Below are 23,625 nucleotides of genomic sequence, written 5' to 3'. Positions count from 1 at the left end.
GTTTATGCAAAGGTCAGGCATCTGATCCCTTTAGATTTATTCTTATACAGCAGATGTGTTGTGGCATATATGGATCAGTCTGTACTCTTTGACTCCTTGAAATTGTAACATTAAGCATAACGCAAGATGTAACACACACTAGAGCAAAGAAGAACCCAGACATGTAGCAAAGATGTAGCATAGTTATTTTTATATGGATTTGTATGTAGTCATTGTTTGGTTTTGTTTGTTTTAGTGTGGTCTTTTTCGGGGGGTTTCTTTCTTTTTTTCGTTTTTTTTTTTTTTTCTCTCTTCTTTTTTTTTCTGTTTATTTATTTATTGATTGATTTTTTTTTTTTACCAGTGAAAATAGACATATCAAGCACTTGAAAATAAGAAATTGTGCTGTGGTTGTGCACGCAACTGAGGCCACAAAGAAAAGAAAAAGAAAAAACATAAAAGAAAGTCAACTGTACACTCAGCTTCCAAAGATGAAATCTTTTTTTTTTTTCTGAGGAACTTCCCCCCTAAAAGTTAAAGACAATTGTGTGGATGTGGCCAGATGGCTGCAAATGAGTGCAGAAATTAAAAAGTCAAAAACAACGGAAAACGGGCGACAATATCAGCTAATAGTAAAAATTGCTGTATGTTAAGTTTGAAAAAGCATGAAAATATCTGTTAAAATATGTCATCGATTTTAGGACACTAATAATAAGAAATTACCCAAAACTGGTCATGAAAAATTATCAGGATTTTTTTTCTTCTTTTTTTTCAATCTGGCTGGAACAGTGGAAGGGTTATGGCATGGTTTATGATAACTGGAAAACATAGTCTGTGATACAGTTTGTGGCTGTGTAGCATAGGAAAACAAAATGTTATTATTACTTCGTCTTCAGATAAACAAAATGTTATTATTACTTTGTCTTCAGATGAAGCATTGTTATCTGCAGATTTACGTTATTTATTAAAATAGCACCAAGAAAATAAATGCGTATGTAAATATATATATGACTGAGTGCAGTGTATACTGTATATGAGAAATATTGATATATCTTTTTTCTTTACATTTTTTTATCAGTTTTGTATGTATATATATATATATATATATTATATGACTTATGTTTTTGCTGGATAAATCTAAGTCAAAAAACTTGGAAGCTGACCATTCACCAGATGATAGATATTTATGCAGTGGAAACAGAAAGGTTGTATTATAATAATGAAAATGTAAATCATAATTGTTTTTGGTCCATACCAAAATGAAATAAATTCAGATTTGGTTTTGGTCAGTTTAGTGAAAGAACATCAGTATTTTGCTTGGCACTTTCTTATCAGTTGCAAAGATTGATTTAACAGTGTGACACAGAACTACCAACTTTATATCTGCTTTGTTTCAAACAGACGAAGCTAAGGATGGAGCCAACAAAAGGCCAGAAACGGCCATTTAACCTGAAATGTGTGCTGAACGACAGCCAGCAGTTGTCTACCTGGGACAGTGACTCTGAGGAGGGTGGCACCCCAGACAAGCGGCCACGACCTTCACACAACAACAGTGATGAAGACACACATGTTGGCAGGAATCAGGACAGTGGGGAAGTGGCTGGCAGCCAGCAGACACTCCAGTATCACAACTCAGATGTGTCAGGTCATGGGGATTTGTCTACAGCAGAGAAGGGGAGTGTGAATGGTAAAGATGATACAAAAAAATTTGAGGTTCTTCCAGGTTCATCAGGGAACAAGATCAGTGACAATGCAGATAAAACGTTGAATGGTGATGCAGATGGTTCCCAAGACACAGTTGTCATGTCAGAAGAAGACAGCGAGGGAGTAAAAGAAACAGATGAGAGCATGGCAAGAAGTGTTATGGTGGAGCGGGACAGCCACCTCAACACTATTTCTCAGATAGAGGGCGGAACTGTGTCTTCAGGAGAGCTGTGGAAAAGCACCTCCCTGCAAAAGGATGTCGGCATCATCACAGGCATCATCCCTGACGCAAAATTGACTTCCGTCATAGATAGCCTGACAAAACACCGGGCCAACCCGGACAGGCTTAACATTGTCATGGCAGCAGTGTTAGACACAGCATCTGCAGCTTCAATCACTCCCCAGAATGAGCAGGCCCAGGTGACAGGGCTGATCCACTCTAATGAGGACCAAACGGCAAGTACTAAGCACACTCATGAGGCCCAGACAGAAGACAGGTGTAAACCACTTGAAGCCCAGGGAGCAGAGGAAAGAGACACATCTGATAACAGCACCCCAGGTACTAGTCACTGCGACAGTAATCGTAACATTGTGGTGAAGAATGGTGTGACAGAAGAGAAAGAGAGAGCAGTCAGTGAGGGGTCTGGCAATGCCAGCAGTGATACTAATGGACAGCGTGCACAGCAGGGCAGTTCTGAGGGTGAAACTAGCATTTACAAGGATGTCAGAACTGTGATTGTCAAAGTGAAGGGTACAAACCCTGAGGCAGGTGTGAGTGCCACAGAGGTGTACATGTTGCTGACACAAGAGGCAGATCAGGTGAGGAGAGTGGACTTGGTTTGCAATGCCTTGTTAAAAAAATATGGTGTTGGCAGCACACAGAACCATGTCCCTTCTAATGACGATATTTTCAACCAGGCTATGAAACTGAACTCAGAATTCCCACACATTGATCCCTCAGTAATCTATGAACTTCTTGAGAAAGAGGAAAACCAGAAAACTGGTTTTCAAAGTGTGCGAGAAAAACTGCAGAGACAAACCAGTTCCAAGGCAGCCAGGTCCACGAGCAGTGATAGTACAGCAAACCCTCCACTCTCCAAGGATGATTCTGTATCCAATGATCCTTTGGTTCAGAATGATGCTGTGTTTCGTGACATGCGCATCATCTCCAAGATGTTTCCAGAGAGAGACCAGAATGAGCTGTATGCTTTGGTGGAGGCCCACTACTACAAGAAGGATCGTGTTCAGGTTGTGATCGAAGAACTTCTTCAACAGGAGAACAGTCAGGGCAATACTCAGACTCCACCCCAGCCCCAGGAAATAAAGGAAGCTGTTGTGACAGGTAAGATTACTTTTTTATTTACTAGAAAGTGAAATCTTGTATACTACAGTTATTTAGTAACTTTTGACATAATGATCCATTTTCACCACATACTTGTAACTTCCTAGAATTAAAAAAAAAAGATGGACATATCATTATATGACTGCTAAGAATTGCAATTTAAGTTAGGTATAGTATACTCATGTTAAACTTCCTGTCTAAATCAGTGAAGTCTCCCAATGATGGACCAGCGGAGGAGGAAACCTTTCCCAACGGCTGTGAAGGCAGAAGAGGATGACCAAAGGGCAGGGGGAGCTTTTATCCTTGGCTGGAAGTCCTCCTAGGAGACGGAACTCCAAAGAATAAACCTGCACCTGCCGAGGCCGTTCTGCATGTGGCAGTATCTGCACCTGTGGGACTCTGAGCGTCGGTAGGCGAGAGAGTGGGGAAGGGACTGCACAACTCCTCTTCACTAAAAAAAAAGTCACCTGTGCTGGTCAGGCAACCAGGCTAATGTCGGAACGACGAGCTAGCCCTTCAACTTCCAGCTTTCCCAAGCCCTGTGGCGATGGAGAAGTGGTAACGGGGACAGGCAGAGGATGCTGCTGGCATTTCCTAGTCATGACTCTGCACACAGGCGGCTGTGGGGTGATGGTCGTCCGCTGTAGACTGGGGCAGATGCGGCGCCCATATCCTCCCACAGCGTCAGAACAGCCCTTTTTAGGGACAGCACTGCTCTCCCCACAAGGGGAAGGGGAGATAAAAGGATCCCTAAACAAAGCCTGCCTCACCTAGTACCGAGTAGGAAACCGCACCTACTTGGACATCCAACATTAGCGGTCGAAAACAACAGAAGAAAAGAACCAGGAGTCATGCCCTGACTCAGGGTGTCTGGAATGTTTGCACCCTTTTGGACAGAAATGACAGACCAGAAAGGCACACAACGCTCATTGCCAGAATGCTTGATCACTACCAGGTGGACATAGCAGCCCTGAGCAAAACCAGGTTTGCCGGAGAAACGCAGCTGGAGGAAGTTGGAGGGGGCTATACTTTCTACTGCACTGGGAAGCCAGAAGGCACCCGAAGAACCTCAGGCTTGGGCTTTGCCATACAAACCAAACTTGCATGACAGTTTGACAGCCTTCCGCATGGGATAAACGATAGGCTGATGACCCTGTGTCTGAAGCTGTCCGAGGATCGCTTCGCCACAGCCATCAGCTGCTATGCCACGACCATGACCAACCCTGATGACATCAAAGAAGCCTTCTACGAGGAGCTCAGCTGCACCATTTCAGCAGTAGACATAAAGAACAGGCTAATCATCCTTGGGAATTTCAATGCCAGTGTCGGCGTGGACTTCTCCTCATGGCCAAAAGTCCTAGGACAGCACAGCACTGGCAAGTGCAACTCCAACGGACTGCTTTTGCTCTCACTCTGCGCGCAGCATGGACTGACCATCACCATCACCCTCTTCCAACAAGCGGACAAGTACAAGAACACATGGATGCACCCCTGCTCCAAGCAGTGGCACATGCTGGACTATGTGATTGTACGGCAGAGAGACAGAGGTGATGTTTCCATTGCACGCTGCATGAGAGGAGCAGTCTGTTGGTCAGACCATCGCCTGGTATGCAGCAAGATGAATATCAGACTTGCACACAAGCTCCAACCAGCCAGGCAGAAACCCCCTAGGAAGCTGAACATCCACCGCCTCCCTGTCACCAAGGACGTGCTGCAGCAGCAAATCCAAGCAGCTCTCCAAGAAATTCCTGCATCGACTGATGTAGAAGAGGTACGGAGCACCTTTAGAGATGCTGTGTACAGAGCAGCAGCTGACACACTCGGCTTTGTACAGAGGAGCCACAAAGACTGGTTTGACAAGAACGACTCTGGAATCTCCAAGCTCCTGAACACACTGCATATACAGCATCAGGATCACATTTGCAATAAAGACTGCCAGAGGAAGAATAACCAGTAATTGCAAACCAAGCAACTCGTACAGAAGAGGCTGCGTGAGATGAAGAACACCTGGTGGGAGAGAAAGTCCGAAGAGCTTCAGTCCACTGCTGATGCTCACGACATGAAGACCTTCCATGATGGTCTCCGAGCTGTGTATGGGCCGAGAGTCACAGGATCAACCCCTGTCCGAGCCTTGGACCAGACCACCCTCCTGACAGACAAGAAAGACATCCTTGCCCGCTGGGCAGAGCACTTCAACATCCTCCTCAACAGGGACTTGTCCGTTTCTGACAAGGTAATTGCAGCCTTCCCACAGCTACCATTCAGTGACTCGCTAGCTGCCCCTCCCACCAAGGCCGAGACTCGGAAGGCCCTGAAGCTGACAATGTCAGGAAAAGCACCAGGAGCAGACGTAATCCAGGCCGACATCTACAAGTATGGAGGCAAGGTGCTGACAGACAAGCTGACCGCCCTGTTCCAGTCTATCTCGGAGAGAGTGGAGGTCCCCCAGGATTTCAAGGATGCTTCAATTGTCCACATTTACAAACGGAAGGGAGACAAAACATCCTGCAATAACCACTGTGGAATCTCTGTCCTCTGCATCGCCAGCAAGATCTTCGCTTGCATCATACTGAACAGACTGCTTGACCATGTCTCCAACACAGTCATCCCTGAAGCACAGTGCGGCTACCACTCAGGCAGGGGAACATGTGACATGGTGTTTGCTGAACGCCAGATGCAAGAGAAGTGCCGTGAGCAGAATAAGGAGTTCCACATGGTCTTTGAAGACCTGACTAAGGCCTTCGACATGGTGAACCACTGTGATCTGTGGAAGATCCTCCTAAAGTTCAGCTGCCCAGAGAGCCTAATCCAGCTGATTGCATCGTTCCATGATGGCATGCAGGTGAAAGTACAGGAAAATGCAGACATGTTAGATTCGTTCCCTGTGATAAATGGAGTGAAGCAGGGCTGCGTCCTGGCACCCACACTGTTCTCCATTCTCTTCTTTGCCATGCTGATTGACGCCTTCCAAGACTTTGACCAGGGCATTTACATTCTGTTTCGCACAGATGGCAAACTTTTCAACTCGCGGCAACTCCACACCAGGTCCAGGGTGTTGCGCGCAATGTTGAGAGAGTTCCTCTTCGCTGATGACTGCACACTTGCTGCACACACCCATGAAGATATGCAGTTCATTATGGACAGGTTCTCAGCCTCCTGCAGGCGCTTTGGACTCACCATCAGCCTCAGCAAGACTGAGTCCATGTATCAACCAGCTAGCTTACAGAACGCCAGTGCTTCCCCCCCACCTGCAGTCAAGATCGATGACACAGAGATCAAGTCAGTTGACAAGTTTTGCTACCTGGGCAGCACCCTATGCAGCAATGGAGCCCTTGATGCAGAAGTGACGCTGCGCATCGCCTAGGCCAGCTTCGCCTTTGGCAGACTCAAAAACAGGCTGTGGAACAACAAAGGCATCAGGCTCAGCACGAAAATCAAAACCTACAGAGCTGTTGTGCTGACCACCTTGTACTGCTGTGAAACATAGATGACGTATCGCCGTTACATTCAACAACTTGAGCAGTTTCACCATAGATGCCTACGAAAGATCCTCGGCATAAAGTGGCAAGACAGGGTCTCCAACCTCCAGGTCCTAGAGAGGAGCGGTCTGCCCAGCATCGAAAGCCTGCTACACTGGACAGGACATGTTGTCCGTATGACAGACAGCAGGATCCCGAAGATGCTACTGTATGGCCAGCTGAAGGAAGGCCACCATGAACTTGGAAGACCCTGCAAGCACTTCAAGGACACCTTGAAGACAAACCTCAAAGCCTGTGACATAGACATCGCTTCCTGGGAAACTTATGCCCTTGACCACTCTTGCTGGAGGATGCTGTGCTCTAGTGGCATAAAGACGTTTGAAAACAAGAGAATGCTGGCCATTAAGGAGAAGCGTGAGCGAAGGAAGCAGGGCTCAACTTCTGGAGATGTTTTCCCTTGCAACACCTATGGGAAGTGCTGCGCATCCAGAATCGGCCTCTTCTCCCATATGAGGACACACAGCAACAGATAAGCCTGCCTGCCTACTCATCCGTCAGTCCGACGGGAGACTCCATCATCATCAAATCAGTAAGTGCCTACATAGAACTACCACCATTTAAAACAGAAGTATCTACATAGTGATGAACAAGGCAAGGAAAAATTAGTCACAAGGGCCTTTTCTTGACATGAACTATGAAGAGAGGGTGGGCATAATCTTCCATAAGCTCACGTTAGTAATGAATAAAAGGCATTTTATGTGACATGATTGACATTTTTCTTTTTAATACAGCTACTCCAAACAGTGATGTAGCTGATTTTCTTCTGCAAGCGGAGGTGGACCACCTACGAGATATATTTCCTGACTGCGATCCTAACTATATCTTGGAGCGTCTGGAGTTATACAAATCCAATCCTGACAGGATCAAGGTCATTGCATCAGAGATGTTTGAGCGTAAAAACTATCCACTCTTGAAGGATGTTCAAGAGAAGCAGACAAAAGCTGCAAGAAAAAGACAACTGCAGAACATTAATTTTACTACGGAGGTAGGTGTTTTGCATGTGTCTGAAGTATTCTTTGATTTGTGTGTGAGTGTACTTATATATGATAAATATAACTTATGTTTGAGCAGTGAGTGTGTGTGAATACAGTATGTTTGCATGTGTGTGTGTGTGTGTGTTGTACCTGGAAAAGAAGACTTTTTGGCCAAGTGATGTGATCTGCATGTTTAAACAAGTCCATGTTTTCACATGTGTGTCTGTTTCTGCATTTAATGTTTCGTCTGCATTAGCAAGTGTGTCCAGATGTTGTTGGCCTGTTAACAAGACGATCAAAATTTTTCACAAGATGATGAAGTCTACAGAGCTTTCCTTGTGGATGGTAATGACTGCATAGTGTTCCATACTTATTCATTCGTGGGCTGCAACTCCAGCGTTCACTCGTATGTACACAAGGGGGCTTTTACGTGCATGACCATTTTTACCCAACCATGTAGGCAGCCATATGCTGTTTTCAGGGGTAGTGTTCTATACAGTCCTGTGGTATATTTTCAGGAGTTCCTGGCAAAGTTTCCGGATCCCAGCACTGTGTTCAGCAGCACAAACAAAGAGATGAGGGAGGGATACAGAAATCATGTGGACATACAGCTGAAGCATGACTTCCCTGACTTCCGGCACAGCTACGTGAGCAGTGTGGTGCAAAAACACCACCACCACCTGATGCCCATCGTCAGAGAGCTGGAGGCCATGAGGGCCAACATCCTGGGTGAGTGGGACAGGGGCCTGGGAGGGAGGGTGGGTGTCGCTTTTTCTGACTTCAGGGTCATGATGTCAGGGTCCACACCATGGAAGGCATGTTGGGTTCTTTTGGTTTTGGACCCTCGAAAAGTGGCGACATTGACACGGGCTTGTACTGAAATCACAGAGATATGTGGATGGGGTTGACTTAAGAAAATGACAGGCGCAATAGCCGAGTGGTTAAAGCGTTGGACTGTCAATCTGAGGGTCCCGGGTTCGAATCACAGTGACGGCGTCTGGTGGGTGAAGGGTGGAGATTTTTACCATCTCCCAGGTCAACATATGTGCAGACCTGCTAGTGCCTGAACCCCCTTCGTGTGTATATGCAAGCAGAAGATCAAATATGCACGTTAAAGATCCTATAATCCATGTCAGCGTTCGGTGGGTTATGGAAACAAGAACATACCCAGCATGCACACCCCCAAAAACGGAGTATGGCTGCCTACATGGCGGGGTAAAAACGGTCATACACGTAAAAGCCCACTTGTGTGCATACAAGTGAACGTGGGAGTTGCAGCCCACGAACACAGAAGAAGAAGAAGAAGAAGACTTAAGAAAATAAGTGACAGGAATGGGTTTGATAACACTAGACAGGAAACTGTGGTGCTGGTAGGCATTGAAAAAGTGAGAGGGAACTGTGGAAGGTAGAGACTGAAGTGGCAGATAATGTGGTAACAGGAAAATGTGACAGGCATACACTTGAATAATAGGAAAATATGGTCGGTAGATACTTAACAGGAAAATATGGGATGTATGAACTTAAATAACATGAAAATGTGCAGGCATATACACTTCAATAACAGGAAAATGTGGAAAACATCAGCTTCAGTAACAGTAAAATGGGGAAGGCAAGAACTAATCTAGTATAAGGCATTAAGGATTAAGTGTATGGAAAACATGCTAGGCACAGACTTGAATAACAGAAAAAACATGGTAGGTAATGACTTTAAGTAACAGTGTGAACTTAACTAACAGGAAAATGCTGTACATTGAAGTTACAGGAAAATGTGGTGAACAGAAACTTAAAATTTGAAACAGAAAAGTTTCAGTTTCAGTTTCAGTAGTTCAAGAAGGCGTCACTGCGTTCGGACAAATCCATATACGCTACACCACATCTGCCAAGCAGATGCCTGACCAGCAGCGTAACCCAACACGCTTAGTCAGGCCTTGAGGGAAAAAAAAAAAAAAATATATATATATATAGATAGATAGATAGATAGATAGACAGATAGATAGATAGATAAGCTTGCATAAATAAATAAATAAATAAATAGACAGAAAAATGAGGCAGAAACAAAACTGAATGAGAGTCATGCGTTTTTTGTTGTTTTATTTTAAAGCGAATGGAGGCCGATCGAAAAAGCTGCGAGATGTGCCAAAGGAGATGCCTCTTTCTTACCCTGAAGAACCTGATGAATACTTCTTTTATGAGTTGTGGTACACCATGAACGAACAAAAAGTGAGAGGTGAGCTGGAGATTTAAAGTGTGTGTGTTTGTGGTGTGTGTGAGCGATTTTCCACTTGCGCAAAAATAAATGTTTATGCGATGTAGTATGTGCATGAATGAACATGTTTCTTCTGTGTTGTTCTGCTTTTCTGTGATCAGAATGTGACTGTATCTTATTACTGATACATATTTGTCCACACTCTTTTCCTGTTTTTCTGATGTTTATGTGCTTTGCTATTCAATCTTTGCAGTCCGTGTGTTGGGTATTTCTTGTGTTGTTGTTTGTTTGTTTGTTTTTTGCATTTAACTCTTCGTTTCGTTTTCGTTACATCAGCATCATACACCTTGTGTTTTGGACATGTTTCTTAATCTTTCTCTTCATCTTCACACCTGCCTTACATGTGTTCCTTTAACTTTCTGTACTGTGTGTTCTTGCCTGAAAACCTCTTGTTTATCGCTTGTTATGTTGCCCCTCCCCGTGGTGAATGCCTTCTCTTTCTGGTTTTGCCAGAGCACTTTGATCAGAAGGCAGCACTTCGTCAGGTCCGTGTCGAGGAGGCCCGGACACAGAATGAACTGTACGAGTGTCAGTGCTGCTTTGAGGACGAGTGTCTGTTTGAGGACATGAACACCTGCGCCGATGGGCACCTGTTCTGCCGTGAGTGCATCGCACGCTCCGTGGAGGCTGCCTTTGGAGAAGGTCAGTGTTCCTGGGGATGGTCTTGTGTTTTGTGTTTGGAGAAATGGGTGTGTGGAAGGTACGAGTTTTGTTGCAGTGGCTTGTGTTAGGAGGCTGAGGGTGTTATGATGAGGGTGTAATGTGTGATAAGCGAGATTGTGGATGATTAGTTTTGCAGTATGATGGTGATGTGAGTGTCATTTTGGGGGATGAGGCAGGGTTGGGGGGTGGGAGGGAGGGTGTTGGAGGGGGGGGGGATTAATATATTTAAGATGCTGTTGACTTGGTGAGGAAAGGGCTTTTCTTTTTTTCTTTTTTGTGTGTTTATTTTTATATTGTTGTTTTATTTATATGTATGTATATATATATATGTTTTGGGGTTGTTTTTTTCATGTATTAGTCCACCCAATTCAGTGACATCATGTGAGTGTTGTGTGATGGTGTGCAGGCAAGACGGTGTTTCCCTGCTTGACGGGGACGTGTGAGCACCAGATCCCCCTGTCGGTGCTGAAACAGGTGCTGCCCTCCTCCATGTTCTGCAAGGTGCTGGTCACTCCCTTCTTCTCTCTCATGTCCACTCAGTCTGGACACATTCTGGATTGCAGCTGTAACTTTCACTCACACACACACACATACACACACACACACACACACACACACACACGTGAGCACACACACAGACGCATGTGCACACACACACACACACATACACATACACACAAGTGCGCACACAGACACATGCACACACATACACATACACATGAGTGCGCACACAGACATGCGCACGCGCGCGCGCGTACACACACACACACACACACACACACACACACACACACACACACAGCATATACACACCAGCCACTTTTCCCATATCCAGTTCATTACATCACCACATCCCCTCAGTGTTTTGCCAGTTTTGTTTTATATCACTCTTAATGAAATTTTCTAAAACTGGTGGAACAACAACATGTAACTTTTGTGTAAAAAAAAAAAAAAAAATCCTCAGAGAGTGACAACAGTGATGATAATGAGAGTGATGACAACAATGATGATGACAGTGATGGCGATGACAGTGACGATGACAGCTGATGTGTGGTGGGTGTGGGTCAGGTACTGCGGAAGCTGCAGGAGGAGGAGGTGAGGCAGGCAGGGATTGCCGACCTGGTGGAGTGCCCCTTCTGCCCCTTTGCCACCATCATGGACAACCCGGACGACCACGTCTTCCGCTGCCTCAACCCGGAGTGCCTCAAGGACTCCTGCAGGTCACAGCAGCTGCCTCTTGTCCTGTCTTCTGCTTCTGCTTCTGGAGCCAGTTGCATTGCTTGGTTTTAACTTTCTGACATTTACACATGACTAAATGCCCACGTTGAGCGAACTACGCCATTGGTCAGTTCCATACTACACACAGTTAGTAGCGGGTTACAACCATACTAGGCTCTCCCGTCCGAGCAATGCAACTGGCTGCCGGTTCTTAACCCTTTGAGTGCTGAAACGTTTTGCAATCAGTTGTATTCCATATGACAAAGGGGAAAAAGCGGCAGTACAAGGGCATCCAGGAGTCATGACCTGGGTGCAGTCTGGCCCCTTAGAATGTAAGGAGTTAAGGGCCGAAACACTTGACTGAGGAAGGCTTCTTCTCTGAAGACCTTGTACTGTCTAGCTTTCTCTAGAGGTTCTTATAGACATCTTATCATTACTATGTGCACTAAAAACTACTGTGAATTCTCTATTTGTGGGAATTTATGCATGAAATTACACCAACTGATTTACAGTGTGTTCTACTTTCACATAGAAATAAACCAGAGTTCACTTTCTGATGTATTGAGTATCTGTTGAAATTATTACTTGTTTATGATATTTTATGAAAATATCTGCAAACAGATTCATAAGCACTGGACTTAGAAAGAAACAAAAAAAAAAAGGTGCAGTTAGCCTCAGTCTCTTCTTGATTAGTTTCAACTGTTGGGAGAAAAAAACAATTTTGCGAGAACTGCATGACTCAGTGATTTGGAAAAGGGAAGAAAATCACTTTTATGAACCTTTCCCGAGCCTGTCAGCATCAGTCAGTGGTTCTCCCCCTTCTAGACTAGGCAGAAACATTTGATGAAATACCTCCATAAACAGATAGGCTTCACAGTAGGTTCAGAGGACAAGGCAGTCAAGTGGTTAATGTATCAAAGCATTAGTTCAGAGTGTTCTAGGGCTTTAGTACTTTGATGATGCAAAACAAAAATCTCCTATTAAATGTCCTCACATACAGAAGTGGGGGGAAGAATGAGAACCAGTGGAAAAATGAAAAGAATTTATGTCAGAATATTTGTGGAAATTTCTCTCTCATTTTGAAAGCAAGCTTTTGTGGGGAGAAGGGGGAGGGAATTAAGCTGGGGGTTTTGTGGGATTTTTTTTTTGGGGGGGGGGGGAAGGGGTTGAGGGGGGGGTTATCATTTCTTTTCTTTCAATGATTTGGGGGTCCAAAAACCAAGACCTCAAATATTTTTCATTGCCCCTATTGATTCTATCAAAAACGAACAAACAAACGAACAAAAAAAATATGCTCAAACCCGTTCCTTACTTTCACACCACACACCTTCGTTTTCTTCATTAAACATTTAGATTTGATAGATCTGCAGATGTGGGTGGGTGGGAGGGAGTGATGGTTTTATTCAGCCAAGCATCGAACAGCCTGTTTTACCTCGTTTCGTGGCGCCGTGTTTGTGCATGCAGGCTTTGCCGAGAGCCGAACCACGTGCCTCTGAAGTGTGAAGAGGTGGAGAAGCAGACCGAGACAGACATGCGCACCTTTATCGAGAAGCGTGTGACAGAAGCCATGCTGCGGAAGTGTCACCACTGCGGCAAGCACTTTGTGAAGGATGTCGGCTGCAACAAGATGACCTGTGTCTGTGGGGCCACCAGCTGCTATGTGTGTCGGGAGCCAGACATTGGTTATGACCACTTCGGCCAAAAGTAGGTTCTGTGTGTGTGTGCGCGTGCGTGCGTGTGTGTGTGTGTGTTTGTGTGTGTGTGTGAGAGAGAGAGGGTGTAGGAAGGACAGGGTGTGTGTGGAGGTGGTGTCAAAACAAGCTTCAGTGACATGGCAAGTATGTGTGTCTTACTATGTGTCTGTGCATGTGTACATATCAGTGTATCTCTCTACACATCTGTGTAGGCTCACTACATGTAGTCATGGCGGTAGTGGTGGTGGGGATATGAGGCTCTGTGTAGTTGCTGCTCACTACATGTAGTCATGGTGATGGTGGTGATGTGTGTGTTGCAGCTGCTCACTACATGTAGTCATGGTGATGGTGATGTGTGTGTTGCAGCTGCTCACTACATGTAGTCATGGTGATGGTGGTGATGTGTGTGTTGCAGCTGCTCACTACATGTAGTCATGGTGGTGGTGGTGATGTTTGTGTTGTAGCTGCTCACTACATGTAGTCATGGTGATGGTGATGTGTGTGTTGCAGCTGCTCACTACATGTAGTCATGGTGATGGTGGTGATGTGTGTGTTGCAGCTGCTCACTACATGTAGTCATGGTGGTGGTGGTGATGTTTGTGTTGTAGCTGCTCACTACATGTAGTCATGGTGATGGTGATGTGCGTGTTGCAGCTGCTCACTACATGTAGTCATGGTGATGGTGGTGATGTGTGTGTTGCAGCAGCTCACTACATGTAGTCATGGTGATGGTGGTGATGTGTGTGTTGCAGCTGCTCACTACATGTAGTCATGGTGATGGTGGTGATGTGTGTGTTGCAGCTGCTCACTACATGTAGTCATGGTGATGGTGATGTGTGTGTTGCAGCTGCTCACTACATGTAGTCATGGTGATGGTGGTGATGTGTGTGTTGCAGCTGCTCACTACATGTAGTCATGGTGATGGTGGTGATGTGTGTGTTGCAGCTGCTCACTACATGTAGTCATGGTGATGGTGGTGTGTGTGTTGCAGCTGCTCACTACATGTAGTCATGCTGATGGTGATGTGTGTGTTGCAGCTGCTCACTACATGTAGTCATGGTGATGGTGATGTGTGTGTTGCAGCTGCTCACTACATGTAGTCATGGTGATGGTGATGTGTGTGTTGCAGCTGCTCACTACATGTAGTCATGGTGATGGTGGTGATGTGTGTGTTGCAGCTGCTCACTACATGTAGTCATGGTGATGGTGGTGATGTGTGTGTTGCAGCTGCTCACTACATGTAGTCATGGTGATGGTGGTGTGTGTGTTGCAGCTGCTCACTACATGTAGTCATGGTGATGGTGGTGATGTGTGTGTTGCAGCTGCTCACTACATGTAGTCATGGTGATGGTGGTGATGTGTGTGTTGCAGCTGCTCACTACATGTAGTCATGGTGATGGTGGTGATGTGTGTGTTGCAGCTGCTCACTACATGTAGTCATGGTGATGGTGATGTGCGTGTTGCAGCTGCTCACTACATGTAGTCATGGTGATGGTGGTGATGTGTGTGTTGCAGCTGCTCACTACATGTAGTCATGGTGATGGTGATGTGTGTGTTGCAGCTGCTCACTACATGTAGTCATGGTGATGGTGATGTGTGTGTTGCAGCTGCTCACTACATGTAGTCATGGTGGTGGTGGTGTGTGCGTGTTGCAGCTGCTCACTACATGTAGTCATGGTGGTGGTGATGTGTGTGTTGCAGCTGCTCACTACATGTAGTCATGGTGGTGGTGATGTGTGTGTTGCAGCTGCTCACTACATGTAGTCATGGTGGTGGTGGTGATGTGTGTGTTGCAGCTGCTCACTACATGTAGTCATGGTGATGGTGGTGATGTGTGTGTTGCAGCTGCTCACTACATGTAGTCATGGTGATGGTGATGTGTGTGTTGCAGCTGCTCACTACATGTAGTCATGGTGATGGTGATGTGTGTGTTGCAGCTGCTCACTACATGTAGTCATGGTGGTGGTGATGTGTGTGTTGCAGCTGCAGTGAACAGGACATGAACAAGCTGCACCGGGAGGAGATGGAGCGAGCGGCCCGGGAGGCCAAGGAGGAGTACCTGAGGCTGCACCCGGAGGCTGCCTCCCTCCAGCTGAAGCACGACCCCACACACCACATCCCTCCCCCCACCCACCACCACCACCACCACCACCACCACGGTACCCGCTTCGTTGTGGCTTTTGTTTGTGTCCTCCTGTGTTTGGTTGTTGCCGTTTGCTTTCTCCTGCTGGCCTTGAAGGTCCTGAGTTTTTGCTTCTCGACAGTGCGCCCAGTGCAGAAACAGTAGCTTCCTCTTTGTTGCTGTTTTTTTTTTTTTCTTGGTTTTGCTTTTTGGTCATCTGGGAAGGAAAAGCTAAGCTTGGAAACTGGTGCGGAACTATCCACATTGAACAGAAAATGAGAAGCTTGATTCGTTCTTGTCTGCCACAGTATATGTGTATTTGTGTGTGTGTGTGTGTGTGTGTGTGTCAGAATTTTTGGGGCAATTAAAAAAAAAAATTCTGTAAATAATGAGTTCAGAGGGGTTTTTTTTTAAATGTTCTTCTTCTGTTTATGTCCCCTTACTTGTACAGACCGACTATGCACAGCCCATTTGTGTAGGACAGTTAGGAAAATAGCACTGCACTATTTACTTTGTTGAGCACTACTGGTATGTCAAGCACCAGCATTTTCATCATGGTCAGAAACTAGAAGTATTTCTATTTTCTTTTTCTTTTCCTTTTTTTTTTTTTTTTTTTTTTTTTCTTTTTTTTTTTTGTCACCCCATCATGCACTGTTCCAGTGACATTCTTCTTTAAATCACTCTTTCCAAGTCCCCCATTCACATCCACATTCAGTTGTGTCTGTCGCAGTTCCACTGTCAGCAGTCCACAGGGAACCCATCAATGTTAGGTCACCAGAAGGCCACACACCAGAGGAGACCCTGCAATGCTGCTGAGTCATTTCAGTGGTGTTCAGTAGTGCCCATTCTTATTTAATGCACTTAGGGCACCACCTGCTAAGCCCCATACTTCTGACGATGATTGTTTAGCCACAGAACCTGACCCAGGGTGGAGTCCGCCACTTACAATTTTCATTATCTTGGAATATTATTCATTTGTAATGGAAGCTTTAAATTTGCACAGAAAATCTCCTTTGAATAAACCTCAAAAGTGGTTTTCTCATTGCTACGGAAATTTGAATTTGTTAGTTGACATTCAAGTGGATCTTTTGACATTCAAGTGGGTTTTCTGAACAAAACTGTTGGACCTATTCATCTGTTTGGTGCTGAGGCGTTCTGCCTTCAGATATATAGCCTGGCCAGGAAACTACAACTGAACTTTTGATAAAAAGATAATATTGTATAATAAAAATAATATGTATGCCCCTATTTACATGGTATTAAGAGAACTGGGTCAGTACTCCATAGACATTCAAGCCAAATGTACAATGCTGAATGTTCAGCAGAAGATGGCGTTTTACATTAAAGGGAACCACTCATAATGTGTCATGTACAGATTTTGTGTTATGTACATTTTCCTGTTGTTTGTTTTTTGTTTTGTTTTTTTGCTTCAAATATATGAATCTGCCATTTACAAATCATCTGTGTTGTTTGCTTTGTTTGTGTTTATTTTATCTGTATGTCTCCAGTGGACTTTATTTTAGGGGGTGATAAAAACTACTTGATTTTGTTCAGCACCAATACTTTGTTAAGCACTATTATTGTGTTAGGCACTTGCACTTTGTTTGGCACTAGCCATGTGTTGAGCACCAGCACTTTGTTGAGCACTAGCCATGTGTTCAGCACCAGCACTTTGTTGAGCACTAGCCATGTGTTGAGCACCAGTACTTTGTTGAGCACTAGCACTTTGTTAAGCACCAGCACTTTGTTGAGCACTAGCATTGTATTAAGCACCAGCACTTTGTTGAGCACTAGCCATGTGTTAAGCACCAGCACTTTGTTGAGCACTAGCACTTTGTTAAGCACCAGCACTTTGTTGAGCACTAGCATTGTATTAAGCACCAGCACTTTGTTGAGCACCAGCACTTTGTTAACCTTTAGCATACCAAAAGCAGCTGAGCTTGTACTACACCATTACCAATTTCCTGCAGCCACCAGCAACTGTAGTCGACCAGCTTTAAGTTTTCGAATTTCGCGCCAGTATTATTCAGTTTCCAACAGAGGGTATTTCTGACAACCTTGACCTCCTATTAGTCTTGCATCCAGTTTCAGAACATTTGCTTATCATCATGGTTGCTTTTGTGTGAATTTTCTCAAATTCTAAGTCTTTTTTGTTTGATTTTGGATGCATGTCAAGATGGCGTATCTACAGTTTGAGGAAATTTTAGAAGTCTTCCTCAACGATGGTTCTGGTGAGGAGTTTGAAGGGGTTTTTGCCAGAATTGCTAGAAGATTTTCAATAAATGGATGATAATGGTGAGTAGTGGTGTCGGGCCATTCAATTATGCTGACGAAAATTGCATGCAGAGTGAACATTTTCATGACTGGCCAATCGGGTTTTTGGAAATCGCAGGTGCAGTGAACATCCATGAAAGTTTATCTGATGCAGATTGTTGGGTTTTTTTTTCTCTTTTTAACCCGTGACGTGGTTGATCTGCTTGTCACAGAAACAAACAGATGATACGATATGCAGGGCAGGTGAAAGAAAAAAACGCCAAATGCATATGTGTTCATGTGTGCATGTGGTATGATTTCAACTGGGCTGAAATAGAAACGTTTCTGTGTTGTCTTCTTTTGAATGGTCATATGATATATGTTTGATCAGAACAGACACTAAACTCCACCAAACTGACTCAGCAGCAGTACAGGGTCTCCTCTGATGTGTGGTCCTGTGGTGACCTAACAGTGATAGTCCCCAGTGGACTGCCGGCACTGAGACTGTGTATGTAGGCTTTGGAATGAGTGACGTGGGATTTATGCCACTGAAGCAGTGCAGATGATTGGGCTACATAAAAAATAAATGATACTGCTCACCTTCTCATCTGAACTGGCAAGTGTGAGCTGGACAGAACCAGCTTAGCCAGTCAGTAAGTCCATAAGTCATAAAAAAATATATATATATTAAACTATCTGCCACAATGAGCCCAAAGGAAACATGCCAAGTAGGATAAACAACCCACTGAACATGTGAACAACCAGAGACTGAAGCAATCACAGACCGTGTTGCTCAGTTAATTGTGGTTGTCAGAACATGGTTGTGAGTGACAGCAGAGCAGCAATCCATGTGCGATATCTGCAGTACCTCTGACTGTGACTGCTGTCCATCAAGTTCAAAATTCATCAGCAGAACAGGTTTTCCTTCAGATACTGGCATTAGTTGACCATGGTAGTTCTTTCATTGAACTGAGCCCTGAAAACACACAGTCTGACCTATTACAGCTGTGAATTTTCCTTCAACAGGAAGAAGATGGCGCCCAGGTCAAAGAAGACGAAAGAGGCGTCGTGACCAAAGATAATGTAAGACAGATGATGTCATTAAGTTCACTTACAGCCTCAGGCGACTTAACTTTCTTTTTTGTACTTTCTGGACTGCAACTCCATTTTCAATTGTATGGAATCTTTTCTTAGATTTCAGATTTTCCCAGATGTTGACTGCTCATTGTTGCACAACCAGCAAGGCTTTTGGTTCACTCATTAAAAAAAACAACAACAGAAGGAATAGTCTTTTACATTAAAATTCAAGTCTCCATATTTTATGGGCAGAATGGTACTGAAATATTTGCAAATGTATTGGACATAATAATCAAGTGCAATTTTTTGGTCTTCTTCCACTGGCATGTTGCTATTGCTATACACAATCACACTCACCCACCCACTCACACACTGTATACAATATTTTGGCATGAAGCCTTCATCTGAGTGTTTCATTGCAGAAGAAACCCTGACATGAAGGCTTCTAACTGAAGAAAATTTTCTGTACCCGTGCCCCATGTTGACCCACACTATCTCACAATCCCACACTTTCTCTCACATTGAGAGAAATCATAGGGGCAGAGGGGCGTGTCCACGCTTTCTCTCTCTTTACAGTAAAGCCCCTGTTGGACTGACAGCCAGACAACAGATGACGTGCTGCAGTCCTACCCCCTCCACTGACCTGGAAGTTCTGCAGCTGTGTAGAGAACCTGCAGCATACAGCTGCCTTCATCGCAAAGACTCAGGCATCTGTCTGATGAAGGAGAAGACAATAAAGAGGGGGGGCGTGGGGGGGATTGTGTGAAAGCAGTGTCGTTCCCGTGCCACCCTTTCTTTCAGTTGTGAGAAAGTGAGGGGCACAATATGTGAGAAAGCATGGGAAGACCCCCCTGTTTTTATTTGAAACATTTCCTTTGTCATCGAGGATGGTTTCTTGTCTTTTCCCAACACAAATCTAAGAAAAATGAGAGAGAAAAAGAAGAGAAATGGGAGGAAGACAACAACAATGATAAAGAAAATAATGGTGATGCTGGTGAAGATGATTGATGATGATGGTGATGATACAGGATTGATCATTTCAAGAAATGTATGTGTGTGCATGTGTGTGTGAGTATGAATTATGTGTGTTTCCTTTTGTTTGTTTGATTTGCTTGTTTTCCATCTTTTAATCTGTTTTCAAAAAAATGCTTTTTTCTCTGAAATCAAGAAGCTTAATTTGAATGAGACATTCCACGCAAATGGATGCTAACACATGCAGATTAAAATACGAACAAGCATGAAATGAAAGAACATTCTAAATAAATGTTACAGAAAGAGGTTACATCACAGCAAACATCAAAATTTAATTAGGTCCAGTTTCCACGCTCCCTTCTTGAGTGTGTAGCATTGTGAACCTGTTTTCTTATTACATTTATGTACAAAGTTGCTTCATTTTGATGTTATTCTCAACATCCATTGGGATAGACTGGGGTCAAGTCTTCGTAACCTTTTCTGTTCCAGTTATACACACAGCCATAGTTGTGTTGTGTGCTGTAATTCAGATGTTGGATTTGAGGTTGGTGCATTGCAATGATCAGTGTTATGTGAAATGCAATAAATTTTGGTGTCAGTTTCAGTGTCTTCATTAATGCCATCATCATTGTTATGCTAATCATTGTTGTCATTTGTATTTTTTTTCTCTTCTCTTTCCTAATCTCATTTTCCTCTATGTTACGAGAAGACAAGAAACCAACCCTGATGACAAAGGAAATGTTAATTGAATTATATTAAGTGGGACTTTACACATTTTCTCACGTTTGAGAGACAGCTTGGCAGACGAACAACCACATTTTCTCACAATTCCACACTTTATCGTAAAGTGAGAGAAAGCAGAGAGAGAAAGTGGGATTGCCAGAGAGTGTGGGCCGACACCCCCATTTTGTTGATGCACAAGGCAGGATGTGATCCTAATCAAAATGGTTGTTTCAGAACAAAATAACTTTGGTTTTCTGCCACACAGTCATTGTCACTATCGTGGCTGTCGTGCAGGTCATCAAATTCCAGCCAACTCTTCTGCATGGTTTGACCTTACAGCCATGTTGACACACTGGACATCCTTTGCTTTACAAAAAAAAGTGAGGGGGTGGGGGGAGCATGAAAATTGAATCAAAACTTCCTGACACATTCCTTCAAACACCCTGCAGAAGTCACCATTTGCAAGCAAAGTGTTTGCAATGTGTTCCTTTAGTTCTGTGTTCTAGTCTGCAGGCTGTGCTGTCATGTTGACAAATGAGATGTTATTTCCTCCCCACTTCCATGCCAGTGATAATAAATTATTGTCAAAGGTCACCAGTATAAGAAATTCATGTTTTGTGTGTGTGAAAATTGTGGTCTTTTAAATGCTATGAATTTTTTTTTTTTTTTTTTTTTTGTATTTTCTTTCCTTATATTATTAGAGACATTTTTTTTCTGTAGAATTGTGTGCTCATGGGCAGATTATTTTGCTGTTATTGTCCTAGTTTCACCCCTGAAAACGGAGCATGACTGCCTACATGGCAGGGGTAAAAGCCCACTTGTGTACACATACGAGTGGATGTGGAAGTCTCAGCCCACAAACGAAGTTCCTAGTTTAATTTGGCACCAGTAATCAAATTCCTGTAGTCTTTTAATATTGTGTTATCCTTTTAACTTTTCACATTATCTCATTTTCGGTTAAATGTTCTTGTACATGGTATGTGAAATGATTTTTTTTCCAAAATACAGATGTAAGAGGAGACTGAGAAGTCCCACACTAAGTTAAGGAGCAGCCCTATGATGGGTTGCAAGACAAACTGCCTGTGGTGCTGACTACTGACCCACAGCATCGGGAAAATGATCAGGGATCATTACTGACACTGGTGTTGAGCCATTCTGTTTCTCTGCTGCAGGTAATGGTGAACCACTGTATTTCAATGGTGACCATTATGACAACGACGACGATGACGATGATGACTCGTCTGTGCGCAGCATGGAGCAGGATTTCAGCCCCGACTCATTCAGCAGTGACTCAGAGCTCAGAGGTTTCGGATTCTGACATGGATAGCAACAGCTCTGGTGACGCAGAGGTTATCATCCAAACATTGCGAGTTTGATTTACATTGCCACTGTTTGGTTTCTCTCGACTCTAGGAAGCCTGTGAAAGAACGATGTGAAAGAAGATTGAGTGTTTATCAGTGGTTCTTTTTCTTACATACTCCATAACCATGCTAATTTGGTGAAATGTGGATTCAGAAAATGTTAGGATGTACACTGCATGTACAAGTTTATTCCTGGTATTTGTGCACCACTGTTCATGCAGCATTGTAGGTGCTGGCATTGTCAACTTTCACCTTCAGTGTTTGCCAGTGAAGATACTGGAATTGGTTTATGGTGGCACAGAAAAAAGCTCTCTCTTGAGTTTGTTAATTCTGACTGTAATTCAGTTGAGCATAAGTAGACACAATTTGATTGCAGCACATTAAAGAAATTGCTCTGTCATTGGCATAATTTTTCTTGAATGTGGGAACATGTGTGAAATTCCAGGTGCAATTTGAGAATAGTGATTTCATACACAAAGATGATTGTCAAGTTTACAGATGAATTCCTTGATGTTTGTGGAATATTTCTTTCTTGCATATAGAAATGTGTATAAAATGATTTGAGAACAGTGATTTCTCACATGAGAATAGTGATTTGCCTTCCAAAGTTTACCATGCATAGTCCTGGTGTATGTTTACCACACTCATTTACTTCGTCAGTATGCGCAATATTGTAGTTGTGATGCCAAGTGCAGTCTCATTGGTGCAGCTAACTTACACATAGAGGGGGATGCGTAAACTGTAACATATAGCCAGTGGTTCATCCAGTCTACTTAGAACTGAATTTGAGTTTTCAAGGTAATGTTCAAAATTCAAAGGATTAATGGACTGATTATATACCAGTTTTCTTTCTTTTTGTGACTTGCAAAGAGAACTCTTCCATTACTGATAAACCAACTCTTTTCACACCTGTATAGTGGAGTTGCTTCTTATTGTCTTTCAAGTAACACACCAAAAACAGTTTCGTTGGTTTTTTTAGTTCTTTTTTTAATTTGTTGTTTTTGAAGTGACAAATCATTTGCTTCTGGCCCAGTTTTATGGGGTTTGCAATGACTTACTTATAAATTCATCATTCCTTGAATTTAAAACACTTATTGAACTTGGAAATCAGTTTTAAGGAACATGTGAATATGAACACTGACATTGTGATGAGTGGAATAATAGTGGGAAGCAGCGTGTACAATTGGCCCAGTGTGAAGTTTGAATGTAATGTTGTGTGCGACAGTTTCAAGGTTTTGTTCCTGTCCTCTGATTCCAGAAATAATCCTTAGAGCTGACCACTCACTCTGAAAATGATTCTGAATTTAACATGCTTGGAATGTGAAAGCGATTCCTAATCTGACATGCTTGGAAGAATAATTGTACAGGCTGCATGTGTGCATATGTTTGATTCTCTCTTAAGAAAATACCATGGACTTGTGAACCAGAGTTGTGCTTTGTATACAATTATCCATTACTGTATTTATAATGAACAGCATCCAGCTCTGCAGAAAGAGATTTTTAAGGATGTCTGTGTTGATGTAGCTAGAACATGTTTGTTTATATGTTGAATGGCTGTGAAACTAGGCAGCTTATCTGTCCTCGAAATGATCAGTACATGAGATCATCAGACATACAGAGAAAAGAGAATCAAGTATTCTCTTATGCTCATGTAAATGAACTGTGATGCCTAATTCAATGCTTAATAAAGTGGAACCTTTAAGTCAGCTGCTTTTCTTCTTTTTTTCCTCTTTTTTTC

The 23,625-nt window shown here is 43.6% G+C and overlaps 1 protein-coding gene across 2 annotated transcripts in view; it reads left to right on the top strand.

Annotated features, from left to right (window-relative positions):
* LOC143281024 (uncharacterized) overlaps positions 1-23,583 on the top strand; it is a 25,720-nt gene extending 2,137 nt beyond the window's left edge. The window contains exons 2-12 of one of the 2 annotated variants that reach the window (XM_076585914.1): positions 1,381-3,025; positions 7,296-7,549; positions 8,057-8,267; positions 9,640-9,765; positions 10,258-10,446; positions 10,874-10,968; positions 11,536-11,687; positions 13,150-13,389; positions 15,363-15,538; positions 18,781-18,837; positions 21,699-21,838. In XM_076585914.1, the coding sequence (XP_076442029.1) occupies positions 1,393-3,025; positions 7,296-7,549; positions 8,057-8,267; positions 9,640-9,765; positions 10,258-10,446; positions 10,874-10,968; positions 11,536-11,687; positions 13,150-13,389; positions 15,363-15,538; positions 18,781-18,836 (3,132 nt within the window). In that variant the 5' untranslated portion in view covers positions 1,381-1,392 and the 3' untranslated portion in view covers position 18,837; positions 21,699-21,838. Of the gene's footprint in view, positions 1-1,380; positions 3,026-7,295; positions 7,550-8,056; positions 8,268-9,639; positions 9,766-10,257; positions 10,447-10,873; positions 10,969-11,535; positions 11,688-13,149; positions 13,390-15,362; positions 15,539-18,780; positions 18,838-21,698 lie in introns of both variants that reach the window. The other variant, XM_076585913.1, reaches the window with a different exon arrangement.
* Positions 23,584-23,625: the final 42 nt, after the last annotated feature.

Source organism: Babylonia areolata, chromosome 4 (assembly GCF_041734735.1).
Source record: "Babylonia areolata isolate BAREFJ2019XMU chromosome 4, ASM4173473v1, whole genome shotgun sequence".
Classification (NCBI taxonomy): Eukaryota; Metazoa; Mollusca; class Gastropoda; order Neogastropoda; family Buccinidae; genus Babylonia; species Babylonia areolata.
This window is presented reverse-complemented; position numbering and strand designations above follow the sequence as displayed.